The 14750-nt window shown below is 45.6% G+C and overlaps 1 protein-coding gene across 1 annotated transcript in view; it reads left to right on the top strand.

Moving 5' to 3' along the window:
* OBSCN (obscurin, cytoskeletal calmodulin and titin-interacting RhoGEF) overlaps positions 1-14750 on the top strand; it is a 294672-nt gene that overhangs the window by 127388 nt on the left and 152534 nt on the right. Inside the window, exons 46-50 of the mRNA XM_084859836.1 lie at positions 3689-3952; positions 8774-9040; positions 9341-9613; positions 11640-11906; positions 13111-13377. Coding sequence (XP_084715962.1) covers positions 3689-3952; positions 8774-9040; positions 9341-9613; positions 11640-11906; positions 13111-13377 — 1338 coding nt within the window. The remainder of the gene's footprint in view (positions 1-3688; positions 3953-8773; positions 9041-9340; positions 9614-11639; positions 11907-13110; positions 13378-14750) is intronic.

Below are 14750 nucleotides of genomic sequence, written 5' to 3'. Positions count from 1 at the left end.
TGAGTCCTCATCCTTCCCTGATTCCACAAAGTCTTGAAGGTATATCTTGTTTTGAGGACTCAGCAGCCTGGCTCATCCTACACCAAGCACAGTCACCAGCGTACGTTCTGGTCTAGCCTTTTTGGCATTTTTCATACTGTATGTTCTGTTTGTTTTAAATCCCTTAGCTCTACCTCCATTTTTCAAGGAAGAGTTAAAGAACGAGCAAGTTACAGAAGAGGGCTCAGTGACACTACGCTGCAAGTTGAGCAAAGATGCTCCAGTGGTATGGGAGAAAGGGCACAACCTGCTTAGAGCAGGTGGCAAGTACACCATGAGGCAGCAAGGGGCTACTGCAGAGTTGATGATCCATCCTGTAGAACCACAGGATGCAGGAGATTATGCCTGTGTATGCGGGGACCAGAAAACAACAGCTGTTCTAACTGTACATGGTAAAAACAAAATGATAATTTTGATTAGATGAATTCCTAGTATCACATCTGAACCTAAAAGTTTTGTGCAATAAGTTTCTATCTCACTTATTTCACTTCTTATTTTAACATTTTATTTATATATTTATAGTCTTGTTTTTATATTTTAATTTTATTGATTTTATTTGATTTTACCCCCTTCCCCCTTTTTCATTGTTTTCCTTGCGAATAGAACAAGACCAGTCAGGTTTTGTCCCAGTTCTGCCTCCCCACCCCCACTTCTTTCAAAGCCCCATTTACTTTGAGACCATTCCAAAGCCAATAAAAAATTGGATCAGGGGCTTCATAGGAGCTTGAAACACCAAGGTCAAAGTCAAACTCAGATTCTGACATGGTTCCTCATTGGTTTTATTATAGATTTTATTTATAGGGCTTCTTCTCTGGCATAAAATTCCAAAGAGCAAAATATTGCACAAGTTCCTATTATGTAAGCCTGGTTCACTCTGGTTTTGTATGTTATCCTTTCATTTGGATCTTCTCCCCCTCCCTGTGGTTCAGAGCAATCACCTTTGCAAATGCTAATTGCCCCTCTATGTGTTGTGCCCTCAGTCTCACCTGCCCGTTTCACAAAAGATTTAAGCAACCAGGAAGTCACTGAAGGTGAAGCTGCTGCTGTTCTTCGGTGTGAGCTGACCAAGGTGGCACAAGTTGACTGGCGGAAGGGTCCGCTCGTTCTCAAACAATGTGAGAAATACACAGTAAAACAGGAAGGCACCATTTCAGAGTTGGTGATCCACAGTCCAAATGAGAAGGATGCAGGAGAGTATACTTGTGTGTGTGGAGACCAGCAGAGCACCGCTGCCTTAAGAGTCAATGGTAAACAGTACTTGAAAAACTCCTGGCTTTTCACACTGATTTGCAAAGTAACCATTTTGGGAATAGACCTCACCCTTTGCATTTGCTTCTCCTTAATCTGTCTCACCTCTGTCTCTACTTCCTTTTCCTTTGGAATACTATCCTTAGTCTTTGATGAACTGGTGGTTGCATATATAGAGGAAGACCCCTTCATCATTGTCTTGATGTCATCTGACCCTCTCTAAGACAACTACTTTGTGTCTTTTGTGTCTCTCTTCCAGACAGTCTTTCTGCTTTCCTTGGCCTCTATCCTTGCTTAAATCTCATAGTGTGTGTGTGTGTGTGTGTGTGTGTGACCCATTGGTAATGCATGGGGCAGTTCTGGTTGTACTGTGTCCATGCTCCATTTTTGCACATCTTATGTATAGCATGTATCTATGTTTATTTATGTTTCATTGTTGAACAACATAGAATGGATTCATCACACACATGCACACAGATACACAAGCAAGCAATGTCTTCTGCAATTACCAAGGAGATGGGAATCAGGTGGGACTGTGTTGTCTGAAGGATACAACACTACTCTAATGGGAAACAATGGCTGCCAACTCAGGCAGGCACAGTTACATGGAAACAACAATGAAAAGAGCTTGAGTTTTGAATGGCTTTAAGGACATAAGAAGAGCCATGCTGGATCAGCCCAAAGGCCCATCTAGTCTGGCATTCTGTTCCCACAGTGGCCAACCAGGTATCCCAATGGGAAGCCCACAAGCAAGACATGAGGGAAATAGCACCCTCTGGCTCATGTTTCCCCGCAACTGGTATTGAGAGACATACTGCCTCTGATACTGGGGGTAACATGTAGCCATAATGACTAGCAGCCATTGGGTAGCCTCATTCTCCATGGCTAAGAAGGTGGATCAATTGCGTAATCTTCTACCGCTGAGCTTCATAAGAAGATAAGAATTGTCTTCCTGGATCGAGGCAAGTTCATCTAGGCCAGCATTTTGCTCCAACAGTGGTCAGCCTTTGGGAAGTCCACAAGCAGGCTTTGAAAGTGATGGCCATCCTTGGTCACTTGTCCCCAGCGGCTGGTATTATTTAGAGGTGTTCTGCTTCTATACATGGAGATTTCATTTAGCTGTCATTCCCTTTATTTCCAGTGTTCAGGCTGCAAGTGCTGCCATGTATGTAGCCAAAATGGGACCATCTACACATAAGAGAAGTATCAGCCGGTTTGGGGGAACCCAAAAGTTTGCAGGAGTATTGAAAACCTTTAGGAAGAAAACTGGGGTGGGGTGGGGAACCAAAAACAGCTCCATGAAGACCAAGTCTTCCATGGCCGCAGAATGCCCCCTGACTGTTGCGGGGAAGCCCATTTGTTACGGCTAATAACTGTAGGTAGACCTATGCTCCATCCTTTGTTGAATCCTTTTAAAAAGCCACCGAGTGACTTATCTTATAGGTTCACAATTTAGTCAAGGTATACTTTCCTGTTCTTTCTTTTCTGTTTCTGAACTTCTTCTCTTTTTATTGTCTTTTCTGATTTGTCTTTTTCATCCTGTTTTCCTCCACATCCATCTCAAGATTACACACACACACACACATACACACACACACCTCTGCATTTAAATTCTGTATCATGTCCTCCAGCTGTGCCTCCCCTTTTCAGACAAGAGATGTACAGTCAGGAGGTTACAAAGGGCAAAACAGTCACTCTGCGGTGTGAGTTGACAAAGCCTGATGCTTTGGTGGAATGGAGGAACAAGCGTGAAGTCCTGAGACTCGGTGACAAGTACTACATGAAGCAGGAAGGTCCATTTGTTGAGCTGGTGATCTCTGGTGTCGATCTGAACAGTGCTGGATAATATACTTGCATGGCTGGAGACCAGTAGATGCCAGGCACCTTAACAGTCCATGGTAAAATCATACTGTGCAGATGATGTGGGACGAGTATTTCCTTGCAGTATTGCAGTTGGCTTTGAACTCCATCATTCCATTGCAAGTCATTCCTAAAAAACATTTTACATCATCATCGCAATTATTTATTTCCTTGATTTGTACCCGGCCTTTCTACCAAGAAAAATGGCACTCAAAGCAGCTAGAGCTATGTTCCTATTTCTAGTCTTTCCGTTGTCTCTCTTCATGTTTCATCGCGTTTCATGAATCCATGTCCATGTCTAGTGTTTTCAGAGAGTGCATGTGACATTACCTTTCATTGTTCCATCATGCTGTCTCCCTTTCGGGGCGGTATGCCAATGCCTGGTGAAGTCAGTGGAAGTCTTTCCATTAAAAATCCGCAGGCACTGGACAAATTCCCCACAGTGTTTTCTGTTCCCATTCCCGCCGCCCCCATTTTCCTTCCTGCCACACCATCCAGCTGCCACTGTGGGCCCTTCATACATTTATTTTGTGTCCTGCAGCCCTCCCACCACAGTTCAAAACAGAATTGAAGGACGTGGGAGCCACTGAAAACGGAACAGCCACACTGCTCTGTGAGCTCACCAAGGCTGCTCCAGTGGAGTGGAAGAAAGATGAAAAGAAACTAGCAGAAAGCGACAAATACCAAATAAGACAAGAAGGGACTGTCACAGAATTGGTGATCCGTGATTTAGACATTCAGGATGCTGGACGTTATACCTGTGCACATGGAGACCAGAAAACCACGGCTGTCTTGACAGTTAATGGTAAAACGTGTGAAATAGACTGGGCCAATTAATGTATTGATGGTTGAATACTAGGCATATAAATAAGGCTTACAGATGTTTCTGCTGAAAATCTTTGGATCATATTCTGTGGGCTAGTCCACGCATACATAGGCCTCACTTGATATCTGTGCATTTGATTGATTGCCCTTGATGACTAGTAGCTGAATGCTTGATCAGCATGGTGCTGGAGATGACATTGGGTGACCTGACAGTTCAGTCTGCACTGTTTCATTTGGGATGGCCCCATTCACACATGCAAGTTATCACTTGGATGGTACAGTTATCAAGTGATGAAGATATGTGTGTGGTGAACCAGGTCTGTGAGATTAAAAATAATAATATAAGACCAGCTTCTAGCAATTTATAATTTGCTTTTGACACTGTAACAGGTTTTATTTTTGGAATACCAACACCATAAAGATTTAGGGTATTTTGTGTTGACATTTTAAATGTTGAAATCTTGTACTTTGTTAAGAATTCCAATGTTGGAAACACTGAAATGTGAAACATTTAAAGGCACATTTCAGTTCAAATTTGGTGGTGTTTGAATTAGGTTTGAACTGTGCATTCATTTCAGGGTTTTTTTTATCCCTGCTAAAGCATTTTTGCAGTTTATAACTATAAATAATAAGTTGGGCTTATAATTTATAAATTTCACCTTCTTAACTACAGTTCTTCAATAGTTATTTCACCAGATTTCCTATCAATGTGTGTATACTGTGTATACAACTTCAGCAAATGTGGATGTAGGAAATGTTTTTAGGGTGCATCTCCTCTTTCCCACAAATTTTGGGGGAATGTTGAATGAGAGAGGTTTTAAATTTAGTAAATACACATCTGAAAGGAGATTTTGGATTATCCAAAGACTGCAACCTGCTTGCCCTTAGATACCCCATACACTGTTCCAGGACTGCAGAAATGTTTAGGGAAAAAAACACTCTCTAAAAGGAGAAAAGCAAGTTGTCAGGATTCCCCTTATGGCCTGGACCCCACGAGCAACTCCTTAAGGATCTCTTGCCTCCATAAGAGTCCCTCCTTCCTTCTTTTACTTTCCCCTTTCTAATAACGTGGGGTTTAGGCTGTAGACGAGTCCAGGTCCATGGTAGAAGACGGACACAAGTTCACTAGTGCTGTTTGAAATAAACCATAGTTAACACATCATTCTGGAATTATTGAAACTGGTTCTTTTAAAAGAAAAATTAAATCAGTAAGGCTTTTCAGGAGAAGGGGAATGCATATTAATTAAGACGCTGAATTGCAGACCGGAAGGTCAGCAGGACAGCAGTTCGAGACCCGAGTGCTGCGTGACGGAGTGAGCTCCCGTCTTCAGTCCCAGCCTCTGCCACCCTAGCAGTTCGAAAGCAAGAAATTGCAAGTAGATAAATAGGTTCTGCCTCGGCGGGAAAGGTAACAGTGTTCCGTGCACCTCGGTGTTCAGTCATGCCAGCCACATGACCATGGAAGTGTCTTCGGACAGTGCTGGCTCTTCGGCTTAGAAATGGAGATGAGCATCACACCCTAGAGTCGGACATGACTGGTTGGGGACACCTTTACCTTTTTATAAGTATCTCCACAGTAAACGGAACAAGTTTTGCTATTCCAAACAGCTGAATAGCTGGCAGTTCAAGAGGAAGGATATGGTTGGTTTTACAAATTTGACTACACAGCTTCAGCACAAGGAAAGGTTGCTATGTTGCAATGTTGCAATGTTGGGATGTTTTTGTTTTTAAGAGAGGCAACTAAGGGGGGACATGATGTTCATAAAATTATTCATGGTGTAGAAAAAGTGTATGGAGAGAAGTTTCCCCCCTTTCCCATAATACCAGAACCCAAGATCATCTAATGAAGCTGTATGGAAGGATATTCTAGGCAGACAAGGACTTCTTCACACAGCACTTAGTTAAACTAAGGTACCACAAGATATAGTAATGGCCACCAGATTAGATGGCTTTAAAAGGGGATTAGGCAAATTCATGGAGGATAAAGTTGTCAATGGCTACTAGTCAAGACAGACATATGCTGCCTCCAGTATCAGAGGCATTATGCCTGTATATGTCAGTTTCTGGGGTACATGAGTGGGAGGGTGCTCTTGAGCTCATGTCCTGCTTTCTGGGCTTCCCATAAACATCTGGTTGGCCAGATGTGAGAACCAGGATGCTGCACTAGACAGGCCTTTGGTCTGATTGAGCAGGGCGCTTCTTATGTTCTTATCCTGCATGTCTCCAATTAAGACCCAGAGTACACATGATATAGGAGACCTCTGATTAGCTTCGCAGTGTTTTTGTTTGTACTGAAATGCAGCCACGGGAGGCTTTGTATTTGACTGAAACAATGATATGTGGACATGCAACAGCGCACCTAACCTTTTCTCCATGAGCTGCTTTCCAGTCAATATCGCTCCCTGCAGCTACTTTCCCATCGGTTTGGGGAAAGATGCAGGGAAAGCAACTTGGGGAAGTTGTTTTGAAAAAACAGCTCATGGGAAGAAAAGTTAAGCAACTCTTCCCCAGTGCTGCTGCTCTGACTAAATTAGCAAACACTTGCAGCTGCACTGCAGTAAAAAGCAAAAATGGTCAGGAGACCATTTGTAGTTCGGCCCTAAGGCAAGCCTGGCAAAGGCCTCTCCACACAAGGTGGTTGAGAGTATTGAGCTAGGCTAATGTACCAGTGGTTCACTTAGGGAGAATGGGAGAATTAGGAATGTTCCCCCCCAATTGGCCTCCTGGACCCCGTTTGCTGTGCCTCCTTGCTTACCAGACCCCACTTACTGAGCTGTTGGGCAGTCTGCGAGTGCCCGGCAGCTGCCCAACCCCTCAGCAAGCCGCCATTTTGTGAAAAAATGGCCGCTCAAGTTTTTATGTAAATGTAATGTTGCATAAATGGTGGCTGAAAAGGGGCCACGTACATAACGTTACAGGCGGCTTTCCCAGGGACAGAGCAGGGGTGGCCGGCTGGTGGCAGCTTGACAAGCACCCACCGGTGTGGTTGGAGGTGAGTCCATCCATTCCTATCTGTGACCTGTTTTTTGGTTCATTTGAAGAGGAGAAGTGCACATTTCTGTTCGCATTTTTCAAAAGTGTACAATTTCCCCCACTGGCTAAAGCATGAAAATGCATGTTTTTGGAAAAACACACATTTCAAAGTGCGCATTAAAAAAAAGAATTGGCATTTTTCAAACTTTTTCAAGTTCGGGAATGTGCAAACATTTTTTTTTTTTAAATAATTCCCATTCATGTTCAAGGTTGTGACCAGGGCAAGTTTGGATAATTTGTGAACTGAAATAAGATTCTCATACATTCCTAGGTTCACTCAGTGTGGGGATGTCAGAGAATTCCGCCACAGATCTCGGTGAGGCCGAATGCCAGTGCATTCGGCCCCCCCAAAATCTGTGGCGGAATGAAGCCCCCCCGCCCTGTGAAAGGCGCACGAAACGGGACACCTACCTGCTGCCATTCGCGCTGCTTTGCGAATGGTGGCCGCGGCCATGGCCGCCATTCACTTCTTCATTATAGCCGTGATAGGCTACGTAAATACTTACATAGCATATCACGGCTAACGCAGGGATGTCATTTGCGTCCCTGTGGAAGCCGTGATGGGCTGCGTAAGTATTTACGTAGCCTATCACGGCAAAAAAAAGGGAACGCAAATGGCGGCGGCTACTGCAGCCGCCATTTGCGTTTCCTTTTTTTTTGGCCGTGATAGGCTACGTAAATATTTACGTAGCCTATCACAGCCAAAAAAAAAAGGGAATGCAAATGACGGCCGCCGTAGCCGCCGCCATTTGCGTTCGCTGTTTTTTGTGTGTTTTTTGCCATGATAAGCTACGTAAATATTTACGTAGCCTCTCACGGCAAAATACAGGGTCGCAAATGGCGGCAGCTACGGCATCCGCCATTTGTGTCCCTGTGCAGGCTGCCCAGCGGCTGGATGTCCGGCTGCGGGCAGCCCCGGCCGGCGGCTCCGCGGAATCACCGCGGAGTGGAGCCGGCCGGAGAGAATTTCGGGGGGAGGGACGGAGCGCTTCCCCCCCACCCCGAATGTCACCCTTCGAAAAGGTAAGTGACTTTCATACATCCCTAGCTTAGTGTAAGGTAACTTCTTATTGGAGGCCGCCATCTGGTGGGCAACTATAATTCTGTGCAAAAGGGAGGAAAAGACAACGGTTTGAAACTGAGAGCAGAACGGGTTGTGTGTTCTACCCCTGGCAACTCAGTGATGAGCCAAAATCCAAGGGCAAAATAATTGGTGGCCCCTTTAATAAAGCACCAGTGTGGTCAGGAACAGGTATTCCAGCGGTCATCCTGCAAATATCGCCCCTTATCCCTTGCTGGGCGGTAGTCGTTTTCAGTGCTCCGTGGCAAATGCTGTGGGTGTACTGTCTCAAACCCTTACAAATACTCTTTTTTTAGATCCTGATTGGCTACTCTTTTAAAGGTGATGCCAGCTAAGAATAACAACCTTAAAGACAACACAGTTACCCTGGCAAAAGCAAAGGTATACAGTAAAGGAAAAGGAAAGCCCGTTGTTTACCATGGACATTGAGGGACTAGAATGTACCTCTTCTCTCTCACCGTATGGTTAATAATAAAAGTTCCTCACATTGCAGTAAACTCTGTAACGTTGCAAGTGATGTCCTTCTCCATATTGTTGCCACTGATGGTTTCTTTGCCTCTTGGATTGATCAAACAGCAATTTGTTCTGCAGTGTGAAGGCTCCAGGGTTTCACCTTTCCAGAATGGTTGGTAGGTTCCTCTCCTTGTGTATGAGCATGATGGCCAGTGTTTTGCCTGTCGTTCACAGCCCTCAAGCCTGAATTCAAGCAACGGCTGAAGAACGAGAGAGCGGAAGAAGGTGGGACAACCAGGTTTCGCTGTGAGGTAACGGTCGTGAAGGCCCCGGTGGAGTGGAGGAAAGATGGTGTGGCACTTCACTCTGGACCCAAATATGAAATGAGACAGGAAGGAACCTGCCATGAGCTACTTGTTCACAACCTGGAGCCCAAAGATGGTGGAGAGTATTCCTGCATCACTGGAGACCAAGCTACATCTGCAACACTAGCAGTGAAGGGTAAGAGGCAGTGGGAGGGGCCATAGCTCAGTGGTAGAGCACGTACTTTGCATGCAGAAGGTCACAGGTTCAATCCCTGGCATCTCCAGGTAGGACTAGGAAGGAATCCTGCCTGAAACCCTGGAAAGCCATCACTACCAGTCAAGTGTCATCAGTACGGAGCTAGATGGACCAATGGTCCATACTCCATATAAGGCAGCTTCCTGTGTCATTACACATTGCACATTTGCTAGTCTAATCCTGACATACTGTAAGGCCTTTGCTCCCTTGCCTCACTGATGGACACTGTGGCTCTTGCAGAACTCGATGTCACCATCCTCAGGGGGCTGAAGAATGCTGAGGTGTTTGAGGAGGAAGACGTGACCTTTGAGTGCAAGGTCTCCCATGACAATGCAAGGGGCGTGGAGTGGAAGCTGCAGGACGCCCCTCTCCAGAGCAACGAGATGAATGAGATCTCTGTCGAGAAAGGCAGGATCCACACGCTGAGACTGAGGAAGGTCACTCAGCAAGATTCTGGCACTATCACCTTCCAGGTTGGACCGTATACCTCCACAGCTCAGCTCACAGTGAAAGGTAACGAGAAGCATGATTATTATTTATTGATTGCATTTATATCCTGCCTTTTTTCCTCTTGCAAGGAACCCAAGGCAGCTTTCATTATCCTCCTCCTCTCCGTTTTATCCTCACAACAACAACCCTGTGAGGTAGGCTAGGCTGAGAGTCTGTGACTGGCCCAAAGTCACCCGCTTCCATGGCTGAGTGGGGATTAGAGCCCAGATCTCCCGGCTCCCAGTCCAACACTCTCGCCACTATGCCACACTGGCTCTCCCCATGATGAGTGCTGGCCCCATGTTTCTGAGGGACCTTGGGCAAGACACCCTCCATGAGTCCCCTTCCTCAATGAGTCTGCCTTCTCACCACCATTCTCACCAGCTGCTGTTCCCCCTCCTCCTCTTCCTCACCATTGCTCCCACCTGCTTGCTTGCCAGGCAGAGAGCCAGTGAGAAAGCAGGCAGTGGCATCTGCTCCTCTTCCTCCTCACCACCACCGTTGTCTGGGCCAGAGTGAGAGGCAGGCGAAGAAGCAGGGTGCCATGTGAAGAGGAGGAGCAAGTCCAGGGGGCTCTTTCAGCAGGCCCCTGCTGGGGTGTGGGCCCTTGGCGGGTGCCCAGCCATACGTACCATTAACGCTGGCTCTGAGCATGATCACACCACCAGATGGTTGCTGTCAAGAGCTATTAAGCAGATCAACTAGTTGTTTACCTAAAATGTAGGCGGGAGGGGCCGTAGCTCAGTGTGACAGAGCACATGCTTGGCATGCAGGAGGTCCCAGGTTCGATCCCCGGCTTCTCCAGGTAGGGCTAGGAAAGAATCCTGTCTGAAACCCTCGAGAGCCGCTGCCAGTCGGTGTTGACGATTCTGGGCTAGAGGGACCAAGGGTCTGTCTCAGTATAAGGCAGCTTCCTCCGTTCCTGTGTCTTGCCGTCATAACATTACACAGGGGTAAAACAAAATAGAAGCCCAGGTTCAAGCATGTTAATTTCTGAGCGGCCACACCAAGACCTGTTACCCACCGGGGCCCACTTACACAGCACTTCATGGCTTGCTACCACAAAGAGGCCGAGTGATGTTTTGACACCCTTTTCAGTGAATGGGCTGCATATATCACCAGAACTGAACTAGCATAATTGTCATAATGCAGGGTTAATGATATCATGAAAGCTGAGTGGATCACAGAGAATATAGCCCTGTTCAGGTGTTACTCTTACACAACTCATGAGCTGCGAGCACTACATAGCTCCACTCCGGCCATCATGCACATTAATTAGCCCCTCCCCCTGGCATCTGTGTGTGCAGCACAAACGTCTACAGAGAAGAGCCCTTTGTGCATACTGTTGGGTTGAATCTAGAGGTGTACAAAATTATGCATGGTGTGGAGAAAGTGCATAGGGAGACCTCTCTCCTAATACTAGAACGCAGTGGGGTCATCCCATGAAGCTGATTGGTGGGAGATTCAGGAGAGATAAAAGGAAGTACTTCTTTACACAGCGCGGAGTTAAACTGTGGAATTCACTATCTCAAGATGTAGTGATGGCCACCAATTTTGATGGCTTTGAAAGGAGGTTGGACAAATTCCTGGAGGAAAAGGCTATCAATTGCTACTAGTCCTGATGGCTATATACTACTTCCAGTAGCGGAGGCAGTGAGCCTATGTACACCAGTTGCTGGGGAACATGGGTGGGAGGGTGCTCATGTCCTGCTTGTGGGTTCCTGGTCGACAGCTGGTCGGCCACTGTGTGAACAGAATGCTGGACTAGATGGAACCTTGATCTGATCCAGCATGGCACTTACGTTGTTATGTTTATGTCATGTCAGAACAAGCATTGTCATTCTATAAAATTGAAAATATTTTTTAAAAGTGTAAATAAAACAACTTTTAAAAAGTTACACTGAATTCTAAATTTGCAAGATTCATCACATTTACGCAAAAATATCAATTGCAACTTGAGTCTAGAACCTACTGCCTAATGCAGAATGATGAACCATATATTCTGCCAGTTCCTTGCAGATTTTTAAAACCCTTCATATTGTATTTTCAGCACCACTTCCCAAATTTAAAGAGGAACTAGTGAACAAAGACCTACAAGAGGACAGCACAGCTACCCTGAAATGCGAAGTCTCCCAGCCCAACGTCTCTGCGATGTGGAAGAAGGGCACACAAGTGATTTCTCCAAGCTCCAAGTATGAAATCAAGCAAGAAGGAACAATACATACCTTAAAGATTTATAATTTGAAGCCAGAGGACTCTGGCAAATACACCTGTGACATTGGAAACCAGAAAAGCACAGCAACTGTATCTGTTGAAGGTAGGAGTTTACTAAGGAAGAAGGTCTCATCATCTGTACAGTCCTGATCCTGTAGTTCTCCTTAATTGCCTTTCATTGTCAACTAGAAGGCCTGGATTGTGTCTTATACTAACTAATTTTCCTCACTATGAACTTTCAGGTATAAAGCCCCTGTTCAGATGGGCACCTGATAGCCATAAGTCTTGGATTCTAAGGGTTAGAGTGTATCAATATCTATAACACCCACAGCCCTGTAATCTGGGCCGGCCCTACCATTAAGCAGAATGAAGTATTCACCTCAGGTGCCAGATGCTGGGGACAGCAATGGCAGCCCCTGGCTGTTCCCCTCTGTTGGAGAACAGAACTGTGTGTGCCATACAGCCTGTCCTTCACCCCCTAAGTAGGCCTGTTGCTCTTGGGTATAGTGGAGGATGCTAGCCCATCACCAGGATTGAAGTAAGTTTCAGTCAAGTTGGCTTCTGTGCATGAAATGGGAGAGGAGGGTGCATCTTTGCCGCAGGCAGAAAAATGGCTTGGGCCAGCTCTGCCTGTAATACAACCTTTGCCTATTGATCGCTGGTAGGTGGAAGCAAGTATCATGACATGTAATGGGAAGACAGAGGCAAACCCTTCTACCCTTCCCTTCCTCTTCAGGTCAGTACTGGTTTGCACAATCCCATAGGGGCTCTGATGGGCTTGAAAGTCCCATAGGATGCCATGCCAGGGCGTCTGGAGGGGACACCACCCATCATTGTTACACTTTTCCATGCCTCTGTCAGCACAACACCAGTAACATCACATGTTTCTGCCATGTTGCAGTGGGGCCAGGGGGCACCTATTTATTTTGCAATGGCTGTGGCTGCCAGGCACCAGTGCAAACGCTTGTGTTATCTATGCATTAGTAGGAACCATATTCCCACTTGTAGGTTCTCTGCTGATGAAGACGGATTAGGAGACTGTGAGGCATTTCAGTGTAATGCCCTACACCTTGATGCCCTGGAATGCAGAGCAAATCATGGGAGAAGCTTAGAACAATGGCATTCTCCTTCTTCATTCATAATTGTTAATTCACTGGTTGTGTTAACTTATTTTTTATCTCCATCCATATTCATTAGATTCGAGTGATTACCACCAGCCTGCTTCCCATCCGTAGTTGAGAACTTTGTGCATTAGACATTTGTCATTAGCTCAAAATTCTCTTTTATTTTCCCTGTATGGTGCTCAGCCATCCCAGCCCTTTTTGAAGTCCAGCTTGAGAGCCAGGAAGTCGAGGAAGGCTCGACAGTCACCCTCCTTGCTGAGCTCTCTAAGCCTGATGTGCCTGTGAAGTGGAGTAAAGGATCAGCCAAACTGAGGCCCAGTGAAAAGTACGAGATGAGGCAAAGGGGCTCTGCTGTTGAGCTTCTCATTCATGATGCCCAGCCTGAGGACTCTGGGGAATACACCTGTGACTCAGGTGACCAGCAGACCACAGCATCATTGCTTGTCAAAGGTGAGGAGGGGGGGGTACCTTTTGTTCAACTCTGTTACTAGGGCTGGTCTTTCATGTGGGAAGAATTATTATCCATGAGCAGATACAGAGAGTACATTGCAAGACAAGCAATGTCTTGAATGCATTAGCTTCCAGACTCAACTCAAATGGGAGAGTTAAAAAAGCATGTACTGAACACTTTCCCATTGAAATTAGGGGCACTTTAACAGGGTTGAACTCTCTGTGGTTTCTAGTGTTGGGGGGTCTTTTAAAATATTTGGCCAGTTTGCATGATCACAGTGAGGGAAATAAGCCACGGTGGTTTGTTAACCCCATTGCGCGTGCTGGTTTCATGCCAGCCAGATTTACTTAATATGCCCGCTGGTGAAGCTTGCTGTGTTGTCCAAACCCAGGCAGCATGGCTTGTTCGAGAGGGGGGCAGCAACCCTCAAATAACCCAGTAACAGCCCATGGGTTGTTTGAGGTTTGCTGCCCCCTGAAATAAGCCAAGACACCTGGGTTTGGACTTCACAGCAAGCTGCACCAACAAGGGACATCCAGCCAGCACGTGACTGGCACGCACGGCAGGGTTAACGAGCCACCATGGCTTGTCAACCACACCACTATCATGCAAACCAGGTAATTGTGTATATGTTTCTTTGCATATTTCAATGCATAGGAAAGCAGATCATACATTTAGAAATAAATAAAATCTGTATTGGAGGCCTGCAGCCAACTAATACCTTCACAAACTCACATTTAGGACAGCTAATGCCCATTCAAATGTAAGAGACTTGCTATGTGCCCAGGGTTTATCTGTGTCAGCCTATTGTGTTTTTCCAAAATGGGCAGACTTTATAATTGAGTGTAGGGTTGAACTTAAGCTTCCAAAACCTGAGATGCAGTCCTCTATATTGATACATTTTGAAAACAACCTCCAGAGACTTTAAGAAGGACTCATCCCTACTGTCTTTTTCTAGCATTCTTATTTAGGGTGCAATCCTATGCATGTTTAGATGGAGAAAAGTCTTACAACTCCCAGCATGCCCCAGCCAGAATGCTGGGAGTTGTAGGACTTTACGCTGTCTAAACATGCATAGGATTGTGCCCTTAATGTTGGAATGATTAGGGCAAACAATGTGGAAAAATCTTATTTATAGCAAAATTCTCTTCCAAAAGTGAAATGCGTGCTGTATTGAAACCCCAGAACAAAGCAGTGACAGCAACTTCATTTAAACTTTTGTCAGGATTTTGAATTTCATTTTTTCAATTCACTGAAATAGATTCTAAAATTCCTGCAATGCCAGGCACTCCCTAAACACCATAAGCTGATATCATGTTTACAATCTGAACCATCAGGTATTTCAACCAGAAGGCTTGGAAGTTGTTGTTGT

Source organism: Heloderma suspectum, chromosome 5 (genome assembly GCF_057233095.1).
Source record: "Heloderma suspectum isolate Gila_16-S chromosome 5, 16-S_ref, whole genome shotgun sequence".
Taxonomy (NCBI): Eukaryota; Metazoa; Chordata; class Lepidosauria; order Squamata; family Helodermatidae; genus Heloderma; species Heloderma suspectum.
Note: the sequence above shows the minus strand (reverse complement) of the source record. Positions and strands in the feature narration are given on the sequence as shown.